The 25,602-nt window shown below is 44.1% G+C and overlaps 1 protein-coding gene across 1 annotated transcript; it reads right to left on the bottom strand.

The window, feature by feature from the left end:
• Positions 1-1,205: 1,205 nt before the first annotated feature.
• Positions 1,206-25,361, bottom strand: ACOX2 (acyl-CoA oxidase 2). Its single transcript, XM_073644639.1, has 14 exons — positions 25,054-25,361; positions 22,950-23,112; positions 21,892-22,043; positions 19,039-19,146; positions 18,816-18,935; positions 17,138-17,253; positions 12,714-12,886; positions 10,968-11,130; positions 10,344-10,534; positions 10,103-10,264; positions 7,473-7,578; positions 6,949-7,166; positions 6,729-6,861; positions 1,206-5,373 (listed from the first exon to the last, which is right to left on the bottom strand). Exons 1-14 carry the CDS (start codon positions 25,196-25,198, stop codon positions 5,311-5,313), a joined length of 2,013 nt encoding a protein of 670 aa, XP_073500740.1. The 5' UTR covers positions 25,199-25,361; the 3' UTR covers positions 1,206-5,310.
• Between the last annotated feature and the right edge of the window lie 241 nt (positions 25,362-25,602).

Here is a 25,602-nt window from a genome sequence, read left to right on the forward strand (position 1 = left end):
AATTTGGTGAAAATTTAGCAATTTTCAAAATTTGAATTTTTATGCCCTTAAATCAGAGAGATATGTCACACAAAATACTTAATAAATAACATTTCCCACATGTCTACTTTACATCAGCACAATTTTGGAACCCCAATTTTTTTTTATTAGGGAGCTATAAGGGTTAAAAGTTGACCAACAATTTCTCATTTTTCCAACAAAATTTACAAAACCATTTTTTTAGGAACCACATCACATTTGAAGTCACTTTGAGGTGTCTATATGACAGAAAATACCCAAAAGTGACACTATTCTAAAAACTGCACCCCTCAAGGTGCTAAAAACCACATTCAAGAACTTTATTAACCCTTCAGGTGCTTCACAGGAATTTTTGGAATGTGGAAGAAAAAAATGAACGTTTAACTTTTTTCACAAAAATGTTACTTTAGACCCAATTTTTTTTTTTTCACGGGGGTAACAGGAAAAAATGGACACCAAAATTTGTTGTGCAATTTCCCCTGGGCACGCAGATACCCCATATGTGGGGGAAAACCACTGTTTGGGCGCACGGCAGGGCTCGGAAAGGAAGGAGCGCCATTTGACTTTTTGATTGTAAAATTTGCTTGAATAATTAGCGGACGCTATATTGCATTTGGAGAGCTCCTGATGTGCCTAAACAGTGGAAACCACCCACAAGTGACACCATTTTGGAAACTAGACCCCTCAGCGAACTTATCTAGATGTGTAGTGAACACCTTGAACCCCCAGGTGCTTCACAGAAGTTTATAACATTGAGCCGTAAAAATAAAATTTTTACATTTTTCCCACAAAAATGTTTTTCAGCCCCCAATTTTTCATTTTCATAAGGGTAACAGGAGAAATTGCACCATGCAATTTGTTGTGCAATTTCTCCTGAGCACGCTGATACCCCATATGTGTGGGAAAACCACTGCTTGGGCGCACGGCAGGGTTCGGAAGGGAAGGAGCACTGTGTGACTTTTGAATGTAAAATTTGCTTGAATAATTAGCAAACACCATGTCACGTTTGGAGAGCCCCTGATGTACCTAAACAGTGGAAACCCCCCACAAGTGACACCATTTTGGAAACTAGACCCCTCAGGGAACTTATCTAGATGTGTGGTGAACACCCTGAACCCCAAAGTCCTTTACAGAAGTTTATAACATGGAGCCGTGAAAATAAAAAAATCAATCTTTTTCCATAAAAATGATGTTTTAGCCCCAATTTTTTTATTTTCACAAGGGTAAGAGGAGAAAATGGACCCCAAAAACTTTTGTGCAATTTCTCCGGAGTACGCCAATACCCCATATGTGAGGAAAATACAGTGTTTGGGCGCACGGCAGAGTTCAGAAGGGAAGGAGCACTGTGTGACTTTTTGAACGCAAAATTGGCTGGAATCGAGAGCGGACGCCATGTCGTGTTTGGAGAGCCCCTGATGCGCCTTAACAGTGGAAACCCCCCACAAGTGACCCCATTTTGGAAACTACACCCCTCAAGGATTTTATCAAGGGGTATAGTGGACATTTTGAACCCAGAGGTACGACACAGAATTTGATGACAACTTATTCAATATGATGACCTAATGTTATTAGTCTTGAGCGCAAGTGCTCGCTACTTGAGTTTGCATCGGGTACTCCGGTATGCACCATGTATCATGTGTGCTCGAGTGACATGCTCGAGTCCCCGCCCGCATGTTTCACGGTTATTAGACACCCAAAAAAAAACATGCGGGGATGGCTCGTGCATGGCAGGCAATCCCCGCGAGGTTTTTTTGGCCGCGAAGCATATGGGGCGGAGACTCGAGTACCCGCGATACTCCGTGCATACCCGAGCACCCGATGCAAACTCAAGTAGCGAGCACTTGCGTTCAACACTAGTCGCCATATCGTAATATTTTATTTATTTATTTATTTTTTTTTATACTTTTGAAAAAAATCCTAACCCCCAACCCTAACACAACCCTAACCCGAGAGTTTATATTTTACGCCGTTCCTAGTGTGGTATAAGTAATTAGACGACTTTATTCTTCGAGTGCGACTACAGAGATACCAGAATCATATGGGGTTTTTAAGATTGACAGCTGTTACACACTAAATTTTTAGATTATGTACTTTGACTCCGAATGGTCTCAACGAACAACAAAATTATTGTTGTTTCATCTAATTAATAGGGACATCTATGATCAGCCAGCATGGTTATTTAATAATTTTCTGCAACGATCATATATAGGTTTTCTGTTTTATCATTATCTCTGTCAGAAGTATGGTTGACACTCAAGTGGTCTATGTGTACTCCCCTTAACCCCCTCCTCTCCCTCCGCCTATTCCTTACCTTGTGTTATTGTATCGGTACGTGATATATAAATATAATGACATAATAAGCATCCCATCTTTTAGGGTTGAATCCTATCTATATGTGCAGGCTGTTTTTTTTTAAAGTATTATCTACACGCATCTTTGACTCTAACATTCATTCACTATGTGGTTAATCTTTAACTGTGGACTGTGACCCCTGTGGTATATATTCATACAGCGGGCCTCAGTGATTGCCATAAGTATGGGCACATACCCTGGTATTGATAGGTGGCTGCTGCGCAGAGCTCTCACTCTGGTTGTGAACTCAGCGCACGCGTTGTAGCTAGCGTTCAGACGTGATAACCGTCCATTCAATGGACTTGGTCAGCTGGTTTCGTGATGAACGCAGGACACCTGATATCTATCTGGAGTGAAGACGCGGCTGCTGCTTGATCTCCGATATCCGTACCGGGGCCCGCGCCTGCGCAGTCCGCACCTCAGACCTCTGGTGGATGTAGGCCTAATAGACACGCGTGCTGCACTAGGAGAGGACAACTTTTCTTGATTGTACCGATGGAGGTGTTTACCTCCAGATTAGGGACGTAAGCGTGGATCAATCATGTTTGATGTTTTGGAGTTGTGTTCCCGCCTGGTAATTGTCTTGCTAAATGCATCAAATGATTAAACATATCCACATGACAGTAGTAGGTGGTATGCTGAGATGAATGAGGGGATTTGAGAACCATTTTATATGTTTCCAAACGTCTTCTCTACCGGGAATCTTTTGGATCTACAGTAGACTAATAATATCTATTAGGTGTACTGCTAGTGGTTTATCTTGCCATTGTGATCCATGACTGTTATATGAGGATAGGTCTTTTGAGAGACCTCCTGCTTTTGGGTCTCTCCTTAGTCTGCATGTTGTCTTGTTAGACGTTATAGCCTATTGCTTATTGTTTTGAGCATCTATTTACATTGACAGCATTTGATCATTTTTCCAACATCATTTTTGGGTCTATTTCTGCGTCATATAGTAATTGTTGTGTGCCTCTAGGCAATAATTTATTGATATCTATTAAAGGTCATCTTTTAACGGGTTTTTTCTTTGATGTGAGACTAGTTTTTGCATCGCCATATTTTGAGAGCTATAATTTTTCCATATTTTGGTCGACAGTCATGTGACGGCTCGTTTTTTGCGGGATGACTTGACGTTGTTATTGGTGCCATTTTCAGGCACGTGACATTTTTTGATCGCTTTCTATTCCGATTTTTGGGAGGCAGAATAAACAAAAACCAACAATTCAGGAATTGTTTTTTTTTTTACATTTTTTTTTATGCCATTCTGCGTGTGGTAAAATTGATAAGGCAGCTTTATTCTTCGGGTCAGTACGTTTACAGCGGTACCACATTTATATTGTTTTTCTAGGTTTTGCGCTTTTACATAATAAAAGCAATTTTATAGAAAAAATTTATTTTTTTGCATCGCTTTATTCTGAGAGCTATAACTTTTATTTTTCGGCTGATGGAGCTGTATGTCAGCTTGTTTTTTGCGGGACAAGATGACGTTTTCAGCGGTACCATTTTTATTTATAGTCGTCTTTTTGATCGCGTGTTATTCCATTTTTGGTTTGGCGGTATGATGATAAAGCATTGTTTTTTGCTTCGTTTTTTATTTTTTTTACCGTGTTCACTGAAGGGGTTAACTAGTGGGACAGTTTTATAGGTCAGGTCGTTCCGGACTTGGCGATACCAAATATGTGTACTTTTATTGTTTTTGTTTTTTTCATAATAATATTTATTGATGGGTACAGTATATTTTTATTTTTGGTGGATTATTATTATTATTATTTTTTTTTTTCACTTTCTGACATTTTTTTACTTTGTCCCACTATGGGACTTTCACTTTTCTTATTCTGATCGCCTACATAGCACAGGAATGGAGCACCATCCCTGTGCCATGCAGGCTGTCAGCGCAGCACAAGGAGAAGATAGTTTGGTCATGCACTGCGCATGACCAAAATATCTTCCAGCTGTCTGGTGACCCGGATGTTGTCATGACGACATCGGGTCGTCATGGCAACATCCGGGAAGCCGCAGCAGACAGCGCTGGAGGCCGGAAGAGGAGGTGAGTATCATGATCACCTCCCCTTGCCACCGCAATGCTGCGATCGACTTCGACCGCTCCCTGCACATTGTCACAGCTGACGCCCGGTGCTATCAGCTGACACGCGGCGGCGATTGCACCTGCACAGCCTGTGTGCGGGCGCAATCGCAAACACGTACTAATACGCATCAGGCTCTTAAAGCCCAGGGCGCAGATACGTATTAATACGTCTTGGGCTTTAAAGGGGTTAAAAAGTGGGGATGGTAAAGAAATAACCTAGTAAATCCTCCACTACTTCTTTGGTGGTCCCACAAGTCTTTGTTGACTTGTCCTGCAGCTTCTGTGACTTCTGCAGCCAATAACTGATGTTAAAGTGTACAGTACAAGACCGCTGAGAACAGTGATTGGCTGCAGCGGTCATCCCTGCAGGACAAGTCAGCATGGTCTAGCAAGAGCGGCACTAGCCTGACCAGATCTATCTCTGAAGATGGGCATAAACCTGTAATCTTTTTTATTTTTAGCATTGTACAATATTTTATTTCCTTTTATACATTTGCACATGAGGTCGCAGTCGACATTCAGGACAGGTTATTATGTTTAGTTTTCACATTATATTTTCCTTCCTTCCTGTACACGACGCTGCGGGACAACTGTGATATGTGGCACAAAGAGGGCCGTTTGGGGTTTCCCAAGACCCAAGTCCAGATGAATTCATTTTTGGCTTCCAGACATTGGCCGACGCCAGCAGAGACGAGGTTTCTCCTCCACCCTCATGTATTGTAATATAAAAGGTATCCCTGAGATGTATTTAAGCTGCTAGTACTATTGGCTGGTAAAAACTGCAAACCTAAAAAAATGTTTTAAAAAAAAAATCACTTTTATGCAGCCTCTGGGGTCTTGTAGGAACGTCCTCTTCATAACTTGGATGGATTGCTTTGCAGGTGTGGCTTCAGGTAGGTCTCAAACACTGGATTCACCTGCGAGAAAACGGGGGGGAAAAAAGTGTGAGGCCAGGTTCACACATAGCAAAAGAAAATCTGTGGATTTTGATGCAAATTTGCATTAAAATCAGCTTTGATGCCACAGCAAAATCTGCCATGTTGTATTTGGGCTGCTGGTGTCTCCTGCAGAGAGCACATGTAACCCCTGCCGTTCTGCTCACTAAAGGGTGTCTCTAATGCAGCTGGTAACTTTTTATATATTTTTAAATAAATATCTTGTGGCATAAGTAAGTTGGAAAAACTCATTAAAGGGTCAGACACTAACTTCTAGATGCATGTGACGCACAAAGACGTCTTTTTTCCTACCGATTCACATACTTTTCCCATCAGGAAGCATTGTCTGGCCTAAGACTGTATTCACACACTGTCCTTTTTTCCTGAAATTTTTGTTTTGAAAGTTGTAGCAAATAGTGCCAAGAAGAAAAAAAAAAAACATCGCAGCCTCAACATGAGAACGCAGCCTAAGGTTTCCCAAGTCAACTGAAAATCTACACAAGCAGAGTCAGACCTTTGATATGGGCAGTTATCCAAGTGGGCATGGCTTTTTGATCCTCTGTGGGTGTGTTCCTTATGACCACTCCCAGTTGGTAAAAAAAAATAAACCAACTAGAGTTTTCTCTATATCTCAGGAACAGAGAGGAGCAGGAACAAAAGAAAGATATCGCCGGATTCAGGAGAACAGCGGCATTTACACCAGATAATAAAATTACGTATTTATGGCACTTGGCAGGTCCTCTTTAAAGGGTGTGACAAAGTCACTGGCAAAGTACTGGAGGGGAAATATGTAGCAGTGAGATTAATAGCTGCAGTAGTTATACATCGGAAAAAGGTTCCAGCACACGAGTGAGTTAATCAGCCATCTTAGCGCTAGGGTCATTAAACACCTGTAGAAAGGGAAGAACACTGAGAATAAAATCACAGCCTTTCAGAGCATTTGGTGTGGGAAGGGCCTGGATTCACAAGCTCTGGAGCTGTGGTGTCCATGTTAAGGAAAGCTAAACCTTGGGTTGTTTTGTTCCTGAAGCAGGTGGTTACCCATAGCAACAAGGACTGTGCCATACCTTATGTTTTGTTTCTCCTGTTAGGCCAGGAAGGCCGTGTTTATTTTGCTAACATTGCTGTGGTTTATGCAGTGCTCTTAATAAACCACAGAAGATTTAAAGAGACAGTGCTCCTGTGCACCTCTGTGTGCAACCAAGTGAGCCGATCTACCACAAGGCATATGATATAAACATGTCATCTGTGCTGCCACAGGATGACTACCGATGCTGAGGACGATAGCGTCTGTGTCACCTTTCCCGACGTAGGCCAGGAATGTCAGTAGCCATCACCTTTTTGTTCTCTGGGTTTTTCTGCACCCACTCCAGCAGGTTATGGTACACATTTCCGTCATAGGTCCCGATAGCCGATAACAACTGGTCATCTGTGAAATCAAACGCATCGACAAGTAGAACGGCGTCTTTCCTGCAGATAAAAAAAGGAAAAAAGTTTTACATTGAAGCAAAGTTTCAAAATCCCAGAACTAATCTATGCACCAACTACTTTGCTCACCGCCGCTCAGCCAGCAGCCCCAGGTAAGCAGTCGTGGCCATGTCCAGCTGTTTCCCCGATAGGTAGCCATATTGGAGGAAGTCCCCAGCACTTGTGACTATCCCATGCAACGCATACAGGTCACACAGCCGCGTCAGGACGGCCTTAATCTCAGGATGATCGGAGACAGAATTCAGAGCCGAGATGAAAATCTTCACGGTCAACAGATGTGAATGCGCCTAAAAAGACAGACGACAGCATCTGAGGTTTTGCATTCCTTAGGGGATCACTTATTGACTGTGACTTGCATCGGTTGACATGAGGAGGAAATTTTATCCCAAAGTGGAGCAGCAGGTCAGAAGCTCGACCACCACTCCTGGAAAAAAGCTCTCGGCAGTCAGAGAACAGATGGAGCAGTGGTCAACCATGCGCATGGCTGCTCCATCCTAACAGGGATATAAGCAAGAAATGTATTTTCCCGTAGGGATTTTTCTCCTGCCTCCCAACGTCGATTAGACAGGCAATAAATGTGAGCAAATACTTACTATTGAGGTTTTCACAAGCTCCACGGAGGTGTTGTTCCACGCCACATATTGCTCAGACCCCAACTGCACCAGGCTCTGCATTTTTTTTGCTGCAGATGAGATGAGACTGAAAAATATAATATAACATATATATAAAATATAATATAATTACATATACACTACTCAAAAAAATAAAGGGAACACTTAAACAACAGAATATAACTCCAAGTAAATCAAACTTCTGTGAAATCAAACTTAGGAAGCAACACTGATTGACAATCAATTTCACATGCTGTTGTGCAAATGGAATAGATAATAGATGGAAATTATTGGCAATTATCAAGACACCCTCAATAAAGGAATGGTTCTGCAGGTGTGGACCACAGACCACATCTCAGTACCAATGCTTTCTGGCTGATGTTTTGGTCACTTTTCAATGTTGGTTGTGCTTTCACACTTGTGGTAGCATGAGACGGACTCTACAACCCACAGAAGTTGCTCAGGTAGTGCAGCTCAGCCAGGATGGCACATCAATGCGAGCTGTGGCAAGAAGGTTTGCTGTGTCTGTCAGCGTAGTGTCCAGAGGCTGGAGGCGCTACCAGGAGACAGGCCAGTACACCAGGAGACGTGGAGGGGGCTGTAGGAGGGCAACAACCCAGCAGCAGGACCGCTACCTCCGCCTTTGTGCAAGGAGGAACAAGAGGAGCACTGCCAGAGCCCTGCAAAATTACTTCCAGCAGGCCACAAATGTGCATGTGTCTGCACAAACGGTTAGAAACCGACTCCATGAGGGTGGTATGAGGGCCCGATGTCCACAGATGGGGTTTGTGCTCACAGCCCAACACCGTGCAGGACGCTTTGCATTTGCCGCAGAACACCAGGATTGGCAAAGTCGCCACTGGCGCCCTGTGCTCTTCACAGATGAAAGCAGGTTCACACTGAGCACATGGGACAGACGTGACAGAGTCTGGAGACGCCGTGAAGAGTGATCTGCTGCCTGCAACATCCTTCAGCATCACCGGTTTGGCAGTGGGTCAGTAATGGTGTGGGGTGGCATTTCTTTGGAGGGCCGCACAGCCCTCTATGTGCTCGCCAGAGGTAGCCTGACTGCCATTAGGTACCGAGATGAGATCCTCAGACCCCTTGTGAGACCATATGCTGGTGCGATTGGCCCTGGGTTCCTCCTAATGCAGGACAATGCCAGACCTCATGTGGCTGGAGTGTGTCAGCAGTTCCTGCTAGATGAAGGCATTGAAGCTATGGACTGGCCCGCCCGTTCCCCAGACCTGAATCCGATTGAGCACATCTGGGACATCATGTCTCGCTCCATCCACCAACGTCACGCTGCACCACAGACTGTCCAGGAGTTGGCGGATGCTTTAGTTCAGGTCTGGGAGGAGATCCCACAGGAGACCATCCACAACCTCATCAGGAGCATGCCCAGGCGTTGTAGGGAGGTCATACAGGCACGTGGAGGCCACACACAATACTGAGCCTCATTTTGACTTGTTTTAAGGACATTACATCAAAGTTGGATCAGCCTGTAGTGTGTTTTTCCACTTTAATTTTGGGAGTGACTCCAAATCCAGGCCTCCATTGGTTAATAAATTTGATTTCCATTGATGATTTTTGTGTGATTTTGTTGTCAGCACATTCAACTTTATACAGAACAAAGTATTCAATGAGAATATTTCATTCATTCAGATCTAGGATGTGTTATTTGAGTGTTCCCTTTATTTTTTTGAGCAGTGTATTTCACAACAGCACATCCGCCACATCAGTGTGCGGCACTAATATTAATGGCGAGTGATGGTTGTCTATTTTGAAAGAGAACCGATCGTCCAAAAACGGAACTTGAAGTCGCCGGGACGTGATGCCAAATCCTTATCCAGTCCCGGCGACTTCAAATTCCCTTTTTGGACAATTGTTTCTCTTTCAGAACAGTTGTCTCATAAATAACATTATCACCTATTTACGGTATAAGTGTACAGGTCTGGCTGCGGAGAATCCCCGAGAATCAGGGGGGACAAAGTTCTCTATGTGCATAGAATGAAATCTGAGCATGTGCGACCCTTGTATAGACAGTAAATGGAGCAATAGTAGCATGTGCTCCATTGAAGCTGGGAATATTGGGACCCCCGTTTTTGTGATTGGTGGGAATTAGGGGCGTACATAGAAATCATGAGGCCCCATAGCAGAAATTCTAATTGGGCGATGGCATCGGGCCCCCCAGATCATGGGCTTCATAACATCCTCATGGCCTTCCAGCATTGGTGGTACACCACTGGTGGAAATACCAGCAGTCAGACCCCCAGTGATCATACACTTACGTTCTATATGTTTTGCGGATTACTCCTTTAAGTAGGCATTGCTCCAATTCCCTATGTTTGGAGAGAGTACGCCGGTCCCCCTCACCACCATTACCTCCTGATTATCCTGAATATTTTGGGTTTCCCCATCTTTTAACCTCCAATTCTTGCTGGAAAGTAAACTTCCTATGTCAGGGTGGTTGTATAGTCCACAATGAGACCCTCTTGTAATTTTGTTTTTAGTTAAACTAGGAAAGGATTTTTTTCCTAAAAAAAAAATGAATCTTGGAAGTTAAAACTTTCTTAAAAAGTTAGTAAACTCCTGTGACATCTTTTGTTTACCTGTACGCCCTGTACTCGTACGCCTTCGAGTACACCTCTGGATTCAGGAAGTCATTGGGCGTCCTCGCCTGGCAGCCGCCGGCAGGTGGAGAGGAGAGATAGGCTGTGCTGGTTGGTAATGGTGTCCCTGATTGGGCGCCAGCAAAACATTTAACCAAAAATCTAGAAGAAAAACAAAGTGAAAAATTAAAAAATAAATAAGAATAACTTGCTAATATCAGATCTTGTTACATGGAGTCACCTTGCCACCTGCAAGTGCAGGACGGTATTCTCCCCTTCGTAAGTACACGAGGCGGTAACTTTGGTGTAGAGGCTGGGTATACCGCTGTACAGGGAGTAGCCGTGGCCGCCACATGCTTTGCGGCAAACTTCTACGCCATTGGAACACATCTCGGTTGCGAAAGCCTTCATTCCGGCTGCGAGAGCATGGAGCTAAAAGTAAGGAAAGAACATAAGTGTGTTATACAGTCTAGAAGACATCTTCATAGAGTCATGTCAGGAGAACCGGGGGACCAGGACCCGAGAGGGGCACCGGCAAAAGGAGCTCAGACGCCCAAAGATCCCAAAGCCAAGGTGCTCTTCCTATTTTATTATTCATGTCCCAGTTCACGGACCACCATCGCATGTCGCGATACTCAAAATGAGAGGGGAGCAAAAATATTTGCTCTACCCTGGTACAGCGTCCTTCATGGCAGCTGGACCAGGACAGTTTGAAGACCGCCCGGGTCCTGCCGCCACAAAGTATTCCAGACATGGACATTTATGATCACGCAACTTCCGGCTTGCAGTGCGCATGTATATATCAGATGTTTATTCCCATTCTCTTGCCAAAAATACAAGATTTGGACAATAACCATCATAGTACCTCAGGAAGCAAGCTGAAGTTCTCCTTCCGGATCTCGCCGTACACATCGTTGTAAAATTTAGCCACATATTTGGCTGTAAAATGGACGGAATAACAAGTTGCCACCAGGGGTAAAAGTTTTTGTTGCTGAGTTTGGTAGTCAAGGATTTTTGGTTCTCTGTCCCTAGGGGAAAATAAATAAATATCAGAAAAATTAGAGGAAAAAAAAACGAAAAAGAAAACCATTCCATTACAGGAAAAGCTTTATTTATTCTCCATTTAAAGAACACATGTCAAACTCTGGCCCGTGGGCTAAATCTGCCCTGCAGGGTGGTCTTATTTGACCCGAGATACCAGAACCATCACCCCTATGTGGGGGCCATTATTCTGTATGGAGTACTATGTGGGGCCCATTATTCTGTATGGAGGACTATGTGGGGCCCATTATACTGTATGGAGGACTATGTGGGTCCCATTATACTGTATGGAGGACTATGTGGGGCCCATTATACTGTATGGAGGACTATGTGGGGCCCATTATTCTGTATGGAGGACTATGTGGGGCCCATTATTCTGTATGGAGGACTATGTGGGGCCCATTATACTGTATAGAGAACTATGTGGGGCCCATTATTCTGTATGGAGGACTATGTGGGGCCATTATTCTGTATGGAGGACTATGTGGGGCCATTATTCTGTATGGAGGACTGTGTGGGGCCCATTATTCTGTATGGAGGACTATGTGGGGCCCATTATACTGTATGGAGGACTGTGTGGGGCCCATTATTCTGTATGGAGGACTGTGTGGGGCCAATTATTCTGTACAGACGACTATGTGGGGCCATTATTTCTCATTTGAATTTTGGCCCTCTGTGTGTTTGAGTTTGACATCTTTAATTTTAACGAAATGTGTCATCAGATAATGACCCATTGTTAAAAATCCTCTCATGGCCTATGAATTACCCAGGCATCCCATTCATTTCAGTTAAAACTAGGTTATTACTTATGTCCCCTGTGGAGGCGCTGCAGGGAAATTGTACACTTCACACACACATTACAGCAGATCATTATCAGAAAGTAGACAACCCCTTTAAGCAAATGCTGGCATTATGGAGCATAAACGACAACCAAGGATGAGTGATGTCACCAAGTGAACCTATGATGTCACTAGAATTTGACATCATAGGGAATAATATACCAGGAATAATATGCTGTTTCCTAAGTAGATTACATTTTTAATTCAGATGTTGGAAAAAAATTTGGGTGACAACAGTTATGGTGGGTGTTATGCGGTTTTATTAGTTATCCCCCCTAAAAAATGTGAGTTCTTATTTAAGGGGGTATTCTCATCTCCATTATCCTATCCCAATATGTAGTAGATGTAACAATAATAATATTAGCAAGTACCTCCAATTAGAAATGTAGTATAGTTCTTCTGATTCGCTATTTAGCTTTCCCCATGTGCAGGGCATTGTAGTAGCTTAAGTATCCATGGTTACGATCACTCATATAGTGACAGTTAGCAGTTAGTGGTCGTATCCGAAGCTACTGCAATGCCCTGCACATGTGGTAAGCAACATAGTGAATCAGAAGAACTATACTACATTTCTAATTGGAGGTATTTGCTAATATTACTAAACCTACTACATATTATTGGAGATGGGAATACCCATTTAATGACTGAATAAAAGTTTTAAAAAAGTTGACGACTCCAAACACATAGGGTCCTGGAGACATATAGATGGCGGACAGTGTTGGCAGACATACCCCGGCTTTAACTCCGATTGACGTCTGACAGCCGAGTACCGGACGGAAATGGTACAGGCCTTCTTCAGCGCCTCCAGCACCTCGTCCTGCAGCATGCTGACTCGCACCGCAATCATGGTGAAATAGTTTATCTTGTCAGATCCACTTTTAACATAGGAGCCATCGGGTAGAACCTGGTACCAAGGAGGAAATCCACATGAAATATCAATACTGTACAGTAAATAGCAAATATACCGGCAGCCACCCCGACCTTCTGTTCTCTAAGGTCTTTTAGAGTTTGTTCACACATGGAGGATTTTCTGTCCCCTCGAGCATGTACATGTTGCAATATCTCTCCTGTAAGCACAGGACGTACTTGTGATCTTTACCAGCTCTCATAATGTGACACGCAGAAGCTTAAAACAAATGTGTGACATTAGTAGAAACTGTCAGCAAGGAGGGGAACCGGACAGGCAGTTTCCTTGTGACATCTTAGGAAGCAAACGCCAGCATAATGATTCACGTAGACGGTCTTGTGAGTCTAAACCATGTTCAGACATTGTATCTTCAGCAATGTCAATTCAAACTAGATTCCCAAGCGGTTGGAAGGCAATGGCACCATAGATCTCCCACAGCTGGCACGCCGACGTCAGCTACAGGCGAGGATGCCGGGCCACGACCTGGGAGCTGGGAAAGACAAGTCGTTTTTTTCTTCTTTTATGCGCTAGAAAACAGAGGTAGAACGAGTACATATACACCAGGAAGGAGGCGGGCATATATACCAGGACGGACCCCAAGATGGAGGGGGTGGTAATATATACCAGGATGGTAGACATATATACCAGGACACAACCTAGGATGTGGGGGCGGGGGGATATATACCAGGATGGTAATTAGTAACACATACAGTATATGCCAGGATGGAACCCAGGATGGGAGAGGGCATATGACTCGCCCCCTGGGCCGTGGGGCACTCGGAGCCGGGCAATAGGGAGACGCTGGGGGGTAGTAGTGGCGACCCGGTCCCGTGGCTCAGGGTGGTCAGACCAGTGGTAGTCTGCTATGTGCTGTAGGTAATGTCCGACTACGCCACCCGTGGATTGCGGCTATTACGAACCGCCGCTGCAAGGCAGACCGCTGAGGCTGATGGTGTATGCAGCTGAGGTAGTATAACTCCCCACGGGAAGCATGCAGCCCCAGGGCAGTGTAGTGGATGGTGGGGGTGATGGTGCAGGGTGTCCCAGTACCGTTAGTGCTGGCGAATCAAAGAGCACAAAGACAACGTGTTGCAGTCCAGGGTCTTTACTCACAGTTCGTATATTCCCAGTCACTTCTGTCAGCAATGACCGCCCGAGCCGTGCTCTGTCCACCAGGTGAGGGGCTCGGTCAACCCCCAGGCAGTTCAGGAATATGGCACAGGACCCCCTTCTATTCCTTTCTCTGGCCTGCCCCACCAGTGACCAACTTTTGGCCAGCTACCGCGGATCTGCGCGGGTAAACGTGGGCCCCTTTGCCCTCTGTCCTATATGGTGCCTTCCTAGCAGGTTTGGTGAGGTGTCGCACCAATAAATGATCACGACCTCCTGTATTTGGCTGAGGGTAGTTTCTCCTCCACCAACTTGGGATCCGGTACCCTTAATCTGCCTGACCCTTCACCCGGTATTCTCATGGGCTCTTAGGGTCTCTTCTACCTTCTTGTTCCTGAGCCCTTCTGTTTCTCGGCCACTTATTTCCCTTTCCGGTTCCTTCTCTTCTCCTCTGTTCCTTCTCCTCTCAGGCCCCGGCCTTTTCTCTAGGCCTGCCTCTGAGCAGAGCTCCTACAGAGCCTCTGCTCCCTGTCTTCTCTTTTGCGTTCTCCACCGAACAGATTGAACCTAGATCTAAGATGGTGCCCACCTTTTATACTTCCCTCTAGAACATGTGCCCAGGTGACCAGCAACCAATGAGCTCCTACCTACGCTCAGGAACCGTCCCCTCCTGCTCCTACATCACCGGGTTTTCCTCCCCCCCTCCCCACTCCAGCCAGGGACATGGTCTGTTGTGCTTGCATTACTGTATAAATGGGAGCACCGTTGAGCTGTCCCTCGGAAATGGGGTGTGTGTGATGCATGCAGCTACCTGAGCCCTGGTCCATACTCCATCCTTACCGTAGGGAATATCACACCTCTGGCAGAGGTGCAATACCCCTGTAGCGGCCGAACCCTCGGGGCGCTACACATATATACCAGGATTGTAATTAGTAAGACCTATATACCAAGACGGAACCCAGGACGGGGGGGAGGCATATGTCGCGCCCCTGCGGGTTCAGTCACCACAGAGGTACTGCATCTCACCCAGAGGTGTGGTATCTCACTCTCAGGTAAGAATAGAGTGCTTCCCGGGACCCTAACACCTGCATCCAACACTACACTACTCCAGACCGGCAGGAGGGGCAAGATGCGCTGCTCCTCTGCTGAGCCCTGTCCCTGGCTGGAGTGGGGGGGGAATCAAAGTAAGGGGAACCATGTAGTGGGTGTGGGTGGAGGAAGTAGTTCAGGGGAGCTCAGTAAGAAGCGATATAAAAGAGAGGGTGGAACATTCTAGGAGGTGAGTCTGAGTCTGAGGAGATTGAGCCAGAGGAAGAGTTGGGAGCAGGAGCTCTGCAGAAGCTCTGCTCAGGGAACTGCGGGCCTGAGTGAGGAGGCCCAGGAGGAGAGGAGGAAGGAATGGGAGCAGAGGGAAGGCTGCAGGAGTGAAGAAGGGATCCCAGGGGTACGGGCAGTGCTGGAGGCCACCCGTACGCCCAGAATCTGCCAGGCGGTGGAGGGATCGAGCCGCAGAGGGGACCGGCCCCTTAACTAGTGAGAGTTACAAAGTTCAACTAGAAGCCGGAGGCTTCTGTACTTTCAGGGTGCAGTTGCCACATCCGCACTCAAGTCGCCAAAAAGGTAACCACATAGGATCCAGGGAACTCCAAGTTGCCCAGAAAGATCCGAGGATACCGGCTTGGGACACTGTTTGCGAGGCGCAGGGCAAGAAGGGTGAGAGCCAGCGCAGGAAGACGGCTGAGAAGGGCATATAGGACGGGGTCCTGTCAGGCACTCTTGAAATACCTGAGGGATTACTGAACCCCAGCCTGGTGAACGCAGCGCGACGTGGGAAGTTATGATCTGCAGTTGTAACCAGGAGCAAAGTGAGAACTGTGAGTAAATCCGGAAGGCTGCACCCCACTGTCTCTGTGAATTATTACTGCTGCGCCATCACCCCCTGCACTACATTGCACCACAACCGCTACCTCAACATTTACAACATCCACACTGCCCTGGAGCTAAGCTCTACCTGTGGAGAGTTGAACCAACTCTGCTGCATTAACAACAGCTCCAGAGGACCTGCTCCGCAGCGGCGGCTCCCTTTAGTCTCATACCACAGGTGGCGTCACGAACATTAAAAGAAGTTTAAATCCCCTTTATTAAATCATTCCCCTTTTCATTGACTGCCCTGGGTCACGGAACGGGTCACTGCCACTGTGACATCCCCAGCCCCAACGACCGGCCCGGCTACCGAGTACCCCATGGCCCAAGGGGTGAGTCACATATATACCACAATGCTAATTAGTAAGGCATATATACCAGGACAAAACCCAGGATGGTAATTGGTAAGACATATATACTAGGATGGCACCCAGGATGGGGGGGGGGAATATATACCAAGATGGTAATTGGTAAGACATACCTGTATATACCAGGACGAACCCAGGATGGAGGGAGGACATATATACCAGGACAGTACCCAGGATGGAGGGTGGACATATATACCAGGATGGTAATTGGTAGGACATACCTGTATATACCAGGACGGAACCCAGGATGGAGGGGGGACATATATACCAGGACAGAACTCAGGATGAAGGGGGGGAATATATACCAGGATGGAACCCAAGATGGAAGGGGGACATATAGACCAGGATGGGAGACATATAGACCAGGAAAGAACCCATGATGGGGGCATATACACCTAAAAAGGGCCCATGATGGGAAACATTACTATATAATTGGGTTGCGACACGTATGTTCCTATAGGATTCAGAATGCTACAAAAGGCTCATATATCTGACCAACATGCAAGGGGGATGGAGGGGAGCACCTCAGGTCAAAATTTTTCACCAGGGCTCATCGGACTCTAGTTACGCCACTGGTGAAGGACCTCTGGTCACATGACTACGATATCACCAAAGGTCCTTCTAACCTCCACAATTGCACCTATAATGCAGCACTGACTTGTTATGGCTAGGGGCTCTTTTGGTGATGTGGGCCCTGGGCAATTTCCCAGTTTATTCTCACTTCCACCTAACGCTGGCCTTCACTGTAGCTGCTATTTAATATTATTTGGGCTCTGTGGTGGTACAGAATCTGGTGAATGATATTGTGCCTTCTTGACTTACAGACATGACAGACTAGCCGCTGTACCTGCGAGTATCTGCTCAACATGTTTTCCCTCGGGACTCGAATATTCCTCATGATCAGGTAGCCATTGTCAATATGCTCAAAGGACATCTTAGGCCCAATGTCCCCAACAGTTATTCCTGGAAAAAAGGAAACAAGACCTGTCCTGGTGATAGTGCTGAATCAATTGTTCTTCTGCAAGTATTATTATTACCACTAACAAAAACTTTAAAAACATTTAAAGGATTTATTACTCTTATTGGGATAGAGATGCATGCATTTAAGTAAAAAAAAAAAAATATATATATATTTAGCTTAAAAAAAATTTCAGTTAGGTCTATTATTGGCTGCAGAATGAGTTAACTGAGAATTTGTTAGAGAGCTATTTCTGACAGGAAAGATAGAACTCTTCCGTCTTGGCTCCGCTTAGCTGATTTGTCAAACTCATGAAAGTTGAGCTGAACCTTGGGGTCATTAAATCAGCTGAAGGGTGTTCAGAAGAAGGGAGGTCAGGATGAACTCACTGATTGAGACTCAGTTAACTCATTCTGCAGCCAGAGACTATAAAAGGTTAATTTTTTTTTAAATGAAAGCCAGATGCATTTAAGAAGAAAAAAAAAGTAATTACCGCTGAAGGGGTCTTAAAGGTTTGTTGGCTCAAAGGTGGCCAATTTACTTTATTTCTACTGCTCCTTTGGAGTATTCCACCCTTTCCCCTTCAAATACATCATACAGTTCCAGAGATATGGGTCTTTTTAAGGTCATTACCAAGGGGGCGTGGCTCCCAGATTATCTGGGGCGTATCTTTAGGTTGCTCTCTATAAACACCCCGCAAGCCACACCCCCTTCATATAGATCATAAATAACTAAACACTAAATAAAGTGGCCCAAATCGTATGGAGAATTTAAAGAAAAATAAAATACTCAGGGGAGCAGTGGGAATTAAGTCATAAATAATAATAAAAACATTTTTAATATATATATTTATTTATATATCCTTCCAGTGGATTTTGGGTTAAAAGTGTAGATCTTTTGCCTAGGATCCTCATTTTCTGACCAGAGTGTCTACAAAGAGCATCTCTGACTTTGGAGGTCCTGTGCACACACAACCCATTGATTTGAATAGACACTGTGTAATACCTTATTTCCCCTGTGGGGGTGTAGTAGAGAGAATGAAAGCTTCCTGCTAGGTTTCATTCCCCATATATTACAGTAATGTCCTAGGAGGCGACACTAGGAGTCCACATAGTAAATGGAATCCGTCAGCATGTCTTTCCCGTTTAATCTGAGAGCTGCATAATATAGGGCAAGAGAACCTGATTACAGGGATGTATCACTTATTAGGCTGTGTGCTTTAGTTTTAATACAATCAGTGTTTTATCAGCAGAAGATTATCACTACATAACTATGTGTCAAGTGCAGGACAGTCAAACTAACTTGTTTAACCCCGCCCCCACAACTGATTGGTAGCTTGCTGATAATGTACACAGGAAGCAGCCAATCAGGAGTGTGGGCGGAGTTATACACAGCTCAGCAGTCTGAGAACTGCTACATCTAATTATAGGATTCTAGCAAAACTGCACCAAGCAGTCCACTAAGTGACACATCGCTGGAATCAAGAACTCAGCCCCTACATCATGCTGCTCTCAGATTACATGCTGACAGATTCCCTTTAAATGGTCTACTAAACTCAGGATGTTACCTGGGAGTGGAGAATGGTCCTTAAGACTTCTAACCTGGACTATGAACGGATGCATGCCGTACTTCTTCTCATTGCTGTAAAGTTGGGCGAGGACCACGGCATGAGTGCTGGTTTTTCCTACTGTACATATGAAAAATACAGAATTTTTTTTTTTGTTCCCGAAAATATAAAAAAAATAAATAAATAAAAAATTGAGAAGTTACTAATTAAAGATATGACGTACAATCTCCGGGCCACCATTTTGTGGCGCTTATCTGCGGAGTGTCTATGATGAATTCCTGGGTGCTAGGGTCATACGTGGCTGTGGTTTCTAAACCCCGCAGATATGTCCCTGCAAATACAGAACATAAATGGTTAAAATTTGCTTTGAGTTGATGGCTTCTTACCTCCAGTGATTGCCTTCCCTGGCAATTATCATTAACATTTTGTTGTTCTCTGGATCAATTATTAACTTTTAAAGAGAAACCGTCTTCTTTGTTTTTATTTAAAAAATCAATAGTCCACATGAGAATAAGAAACTTTGTAATATATCTTATTAGAGAAATCTTCTTCTTTCTCCTCCTGGACTGGAATTAATCAGTAAAGTCTGTACTCAGGGAGGACAAATTGTCACACATTGCTGAGAAAGGAGATTGCAGTTGGCTTTTTGAAGATTCTATAGAGTGGGAGGAGCTAAGGACATTCTACATTCTATGTTTATTAAAGTTAATTATTTTTCTACCGGGATAAGGTTTTTTATTGTGCAAAAAGGGCCACAATACAGTACAACCCATCAAGAGGTAGTGTAAAGTTTCCAAAGATGTACCAAATTCATTGTCCAGCATGAGCCACTGATAAATTTGTTGCATTTTTGAGATGTGTATCGTCTCACCAGGGTGGTATAAATGTGTATACTTGTGTCCGCATCAGTATAATACTGTATCTGTTCCAAATAGACTTGCTCATCCGCAGTAATGTTATTTGACCACAAGATGTCGCTGTTGCCTAACCATTGCTGAAAGACTGTGAGATGCATGCAAAATGTCAGAGGTGGGGCTACAATCGGAGGGATGTGAAATACAGGAAGAAGAAGTGCGGCCATGTTAAGGGGCTGTAACTATTGAGAACAGGGAGAGGATGTGCTGGAGGGGAATCTAACAACATCCTCTCATGGAAGCATCCCACCGAGACCAGAGCAGTGGCAGATCGGAGCTGATCGTGTCCATGACCACAACCTGTCCAGATGTGAGGAGATTTCTGCCAGGAACGCTGCACGCACCTCATTACATTCTGGTGCCAAAATACTCAAGGCTGAGATAGAGGCTGTAGTTAGATAGATAGGCATATTGACTGTTTCAGGCCACGTTTATTTCCAAAATCAGCATCTGGAACTTCAGGATTTGCTGCCACGTTTCCTGTTTGTTCTGTAATTAGGAATCCTAATCCACACGTATGTGCCGACGCGGCACGCAATGGACTTCACACCACACTTAAACTTCTTTTTGTTTCAGGAGAGAGTTTCTGTGGAACATTATAGTACGGGACAATTGTTCAACTTCGATAGACTTTGTTCACGGCTAAATAGCCGACATAGTTGGTTAATTTTTAGGGTATTTACAATATAGTTGAGGACGGATTATTCCTCTGAGTTCATTGAAGACACATTGGGATGGGAGCGAGATATTTGGTTGGGGGATAGAGGTAATTGATTGTAAGATTGTAAACTGCTGTGCTGTACCGCAGGTGCGTGTGTACATTACACTCAAATAATTGTCCCAGTTCCCAGGGTGTTAATAGGTAACAGGTGGCCGGTTTAGACAGGTGTCACGCAAGGTGTGGGAAAGACTTAGTGTAGCACAGAGGGAAGAGGGAAAGGGAGCCCAGACACTAGGGAAAGGGGGGAGTGGAGACCTACTAGTCTGGTCTAGTGTCACCCTGTCTCAACTACCGTCCCTATATTGGCTCTTCACCAATCGTGGCACGAGTGCGTCGCCCTGACTTTCCCTGCCGTATGGCTAAGGTTAGGGAAGGAAAGAGATGAGCACTAGTGGATCTCCACTAAACTCTATAGACAACAAGGGTAGACAAACAGGGGGAATTGCTTAGGTTTAGACAACGTCAGACAAATGCGCACACGGCCTCAAGCTCCAGAGAGGATGAAGTACTGCTCTTGCTAAAGCCTCACAAGTAGTAATGAATATCGCCGGCACGTCCCTCTCAGACACATCAGGTATTTATACACCCAGACCAGGGAGCTAATTAGCCAGAGGGAGGTAGCCGCTGGGTCCTAGAGGCAGCCTCTAAGAAGATGTCTGTAATGCCAAACGTAGAGATCTCCTGCAACCAACTGCAGGGCGACTGTCTGTCACCTCTGACACACCCGTGACAACAGGCATGCCAGTAGACAGAGTTATAGAAAATATAGTAGGTACAAATTGTTTGGGCGCTGCGTTGTACAGCACAAGAGTCGCAGCTTCCTGGCTGAATGTCTGTATAATGTTTTGAATGTTTTCTATTTTCTGGTTTAGTCATTCACATAACTAAGTAAAATAATTACGGTGAGTGACCTGCGTAGGAGTTGGTTTTCTCGCGCGTGACTTCGTTATATCCTGAAGAACACTTTACACATTTTAAAACTTTTTAATCTAAATTTACATAAATCTAAGCAGTGAATAGGATTAGTGCCCAGTGATTTCTATATCTAATGTGTGCGTTATGTATCACTTTAAAGCAGCTATATCACCAGATTTTACATTACAAATATTAATAAATTGATCAGTTAGCCCTGATGAGGCTGGTGTAGTTATATTGTAAATCCACGGCAGAATGGCATATCCAAAGCTTAAACTCAATCTCCCTCCAGCTGCCGAGATATCACCCTGTTCAGTACATGCTGAAGCTGCTAAGAGACTTAATACATTTGGACTCCTGAACGTTCTCACTCTTCAGCAGAATTAATAAATCTTAATACGAGGATTATACAGCCATTTTGACATGGATTTTCACAATAAGGTCACCAGCCTCCTCAGGTCCAAGTTATCAATATAATAATGTATGAACAGATACATTTAAAAGTTACAGACATTCATGAACTTACCATGTCCCAGTTCAGTCTGTGCATAGGTTCCAATAATTTTATAACTACTTGCAAGAGGCAGCCACTTGGAAATTTGCTCATCTGTGCCCAGGGCATTGATAGTTTTTATGAAAACATTGTGAATATTAAGACCTGTTTCTCCTCCCAGCGCTCTGTAATCGTGAAAAAAAATAAAGTCTCACAAGGCTGGAATATCAAGAGTTAACTCGCACTAACAATGATCCATAGTGGTGTCACTATTGGAAAGTTGTACTTTCTTGTATAGATTGGCACAGTCCTCGAATGGTCAATGAAGCCTTTTATCTCCCGTTCCTGACCAGGCACATTTCTTTTTTCCCCCGTACATGCGGTTTATTTTTTCTCGTTCAGATTTTCAAATAAATGCCTTTAGCAATACACGGGACTACGTTTTTATGTTACCATTATACTGTCTTTTTAATTTGTCAGTGGAAAAAGTGTTTTTCTCCTTTTTTTATGACCACAAAAAATATATTTGAAAATGGGTTCCCCTTTCTATGACAATTATTTTTATATAATATCAAACATTTTTTTAACCCCCTCCCCCCAATGGGAGTGAGACTAGTAACAGTAATTTACATTGGCTTTTTATGTAATTAGTTTTAATTCTATACATTTTGCCCCCCATATGTTCTTAAAATACCTTTTGGGGGCATTTTAACACTTAAAAATATATATTTATCTAATTTCCCCTGTAACTGGGGCTGGTAGATTAGCCCAGGAACAGTGGAAATGCAATATTTTGTTTGAGCTCAGGGATTGCAGCAAATTTTGCGATTGGGTTCGTGTTTTTTTATCCTGTTCATGTTTTCCACAGTGATCATTTGATCGCTGAGCACATTGAGCGCAATATAGCCTCAAAATAAGAGGACAGAAGCGATTAATAATTGCTTTTGTCTTTTCCTTAGGGTGCATGGTAGGCAGCCAAAGACCCAACCTTGTTCCAGACACTGGCTGGAAAGTTCCGCCCTTGAGTACATTGGTGGATGCCCATTATGCCGCCCCTTTATCAATCATATATAAGGATCTTGATAAATAACCTGTATATATAGGCAATCTCTCGTCCGTTTTCGTTCCATCCCATTTCCTTCATCTTTCGCTTAATGTGGAAACTGTTCTTGACGGCTCCTTCATATCTCTCTGTGCGGGTCTTGAAATACAGGAATTCTCGGCTGAAGACAGGGTCCTTGTGAATGATGCTAACTAAGTAAATTAGAATGGATATGTGTAACTATTATAATGTGAAATAATGAAGGAATTAAAATAAAAATTGCATAAACTTTGCTTCTAACCTCTGCTCCCCCCCACAGTGTATTTCCTTGCCTATTGACTGCATAGTTATCAAAATGTACTCATTTGGAGTACAGATGATGGCAGTGAACAGCACTGACAGCAGAAAACAGGAGGAGAAAGGTGCTGACCCATCACTGCCATCATCTGTACTACAAGTTAGCATATTGTGATATCAGTGCAGCTAAAGGCAAGGAAGTCGCCTAGGAGGGAGGTGGGGGGAAGCAGGGGTTAGAAGCCACTTGAGGTTTGTCTTTTTTTACAGGAAAGAAGACAGAGCCTCCTACTAAAGTTATTTACAACGTTTTATAACTTTTGAAGCTGGGCAAAATTATTTAAAAAAAAAATATGAACGTTTAGTTACTCTTTAAAGCAGGGGGAGACATAATCTGTACTCCAAATTAGTACAGTATATTGTGATATCAGTGCAGCTAAAGGCAAGGAAGTAGCCTAGGAGGGAGATGGGGGGAAGCAGGGGTTAGAAGCGACTTGAGTTTTTTTTTTTTTTACAGGAATGAAGACAAAGCCCCCTACTAAAGTTATTTACAAAGTTTTATAACTTTCTAAGCTGGACAAGATTATTGAAAAACAGTGAAAGTTTAGTTACTTTTTAAAGCAGAGGCGGACATATTGCCGGAGCTGGAAGGGGACCGCCGGCACCATCGACTATTTCAGCTGTATCACCAGCATCCTAAGGGGGCGCAATATTATTTTAACCTACCATAATGTGTTCTGGCCTGTGTTTTATTAACAATATTATTAATGATAATTTTATTTATTTTAGTAGGGGTTTGACTCAATTTCAGGAATATTCTAATCTTAGGCTAAAAACTGTGGAGCTCCCGACACTTTGTATGCGGTGTTGTTGCATTGTGTTCGGAGCAGTGACGCATGTGGTCATTTTTGGTGCAGGTTACTCCAGATTGATGGACTTCAGCACGGAGTCGCGCTTGCTTTGACTCTTCGAGCTTCAGCTTTACAACACATTTATAGCCTGTAGTTCAGAAACCTCTGATAATCATTTAGCTTTCAGGTGACTGACTCGCTTTATTACACGGCTGGAGGCGACGCTGCAGGTTAAACCGTCAGCCTACTGTATGTAAAACCTTAGAAGGCACAAGCACATGCATTTTATCTGACAATCAGATATACTATATTTACAAAAAATTGGAAAAAAAATGCATGAGAAAAAATAAAAATATTGTGTTTTTAAATGCAGAATTCAAACATTCCTATACAACAACAACAACAACAACAAAGCACATAAAAATGACGCCACTTAAGATTTTCATCAATGGGTCATCATTGTTAAAGTCCTGGACAACTCCTTTAACTAAACACACAGCTTTGTAGATGATATAGCCATTAAAAAAGGGCATTAGTCACCCTCCCCAGGTCCAGCACTTAGTCCCAGTCAGCAGCTCTGAGCGGCATGTGCTGTCAACATGGCTGTGGAGCTCACCGAGTGGCAGAGACCAGGGGCAGCAGCAGAGACTCAGTGCCAGACCTGGGCACGGTGAGTAAAGCACTAGGTTATTTTATCCCCCTTTTAACAAATTGCAGCCAAATTTGTGTGTGTGTGCTTTTTTTTCAGAAATGCACGAAAAAGGGCAATGCCAGAGAAGCAGCGTAACCTTCAGATTTAGGGTCTCCATTGAAATGTAGGTGTAAAATTTGCATTTTCGTGTAAATTTTGCACAAAAAAAACATCTTGTGGATAAGAATAAGTAAAGCTTTGCCAATACCGTAAAATGCTGTGGATTTAACGTGCGCAAAATTTGCACCGAATATTCAACATATGAACCGAGCTGATAACTGCAAAGTCCAGGACCGGTGTCCTGAAGAAGCTCTTACCTACTGCTCTTCTGACGCGCGTTTCCTCCGCTCCTTCATCCAGAATGTTAGTGAGGGTCTCCACATTGAAGGAAGGGCTTTCCCTCTCACTGGCAAGGTCAGGGTTGACGTCTTTCCCAGCTGAGTTCACTTTCCACCAGGCCATTGTGTACTGGGAGCTGGGGCGCCTTGCACTGGTTGCTGTGACTGTTGTGGATTGTGACTTTGTACAGGCAGGACTCTTATAACAGGGCAGGGGTGAGGAGGAGCAGGATCAGATCAGCCGGGAATTAAAGGCAGAGATCACAAATAGCTAAAAGGAACCGTCCTGTGTTAGTGGGAAGGCAGGAGGCGTTCCCATACAAGCAGCACCATTCTCCAGAGTGTAGGACGGAAGGCGTTCTTAACTCTTTTCTAACCAGACGTGCAAGTTCAAGTTCAAAGTTTCAAGAAATATAATATCTACTGTAGCTACGGCTAGGGATGAGCGGACCCCTGGAAGTTTGGGTTCTGGCACCCGACCCAAACTTTATTCCAAACTTTATTTTCTCTCTTCTTGTTATTTAATAC

Source organism: Phyllobates terribilis, unplaced genomic scaffold (genome assembly GCF_046119375.1).
Source record: "Phyllobates terribilis strain yellow unplaced genomic scaffold, ASM4611937v1 Scaffold_8__6_contigs__length_399053987, whole genome shotgun sequence".
Classification (NCBI taxonomy): Eukaryota; Metazoa; Chordata; class Amphibia; order Anura; family Dendrobatidae; genus Phyllobates; species Phyllobates terribilis.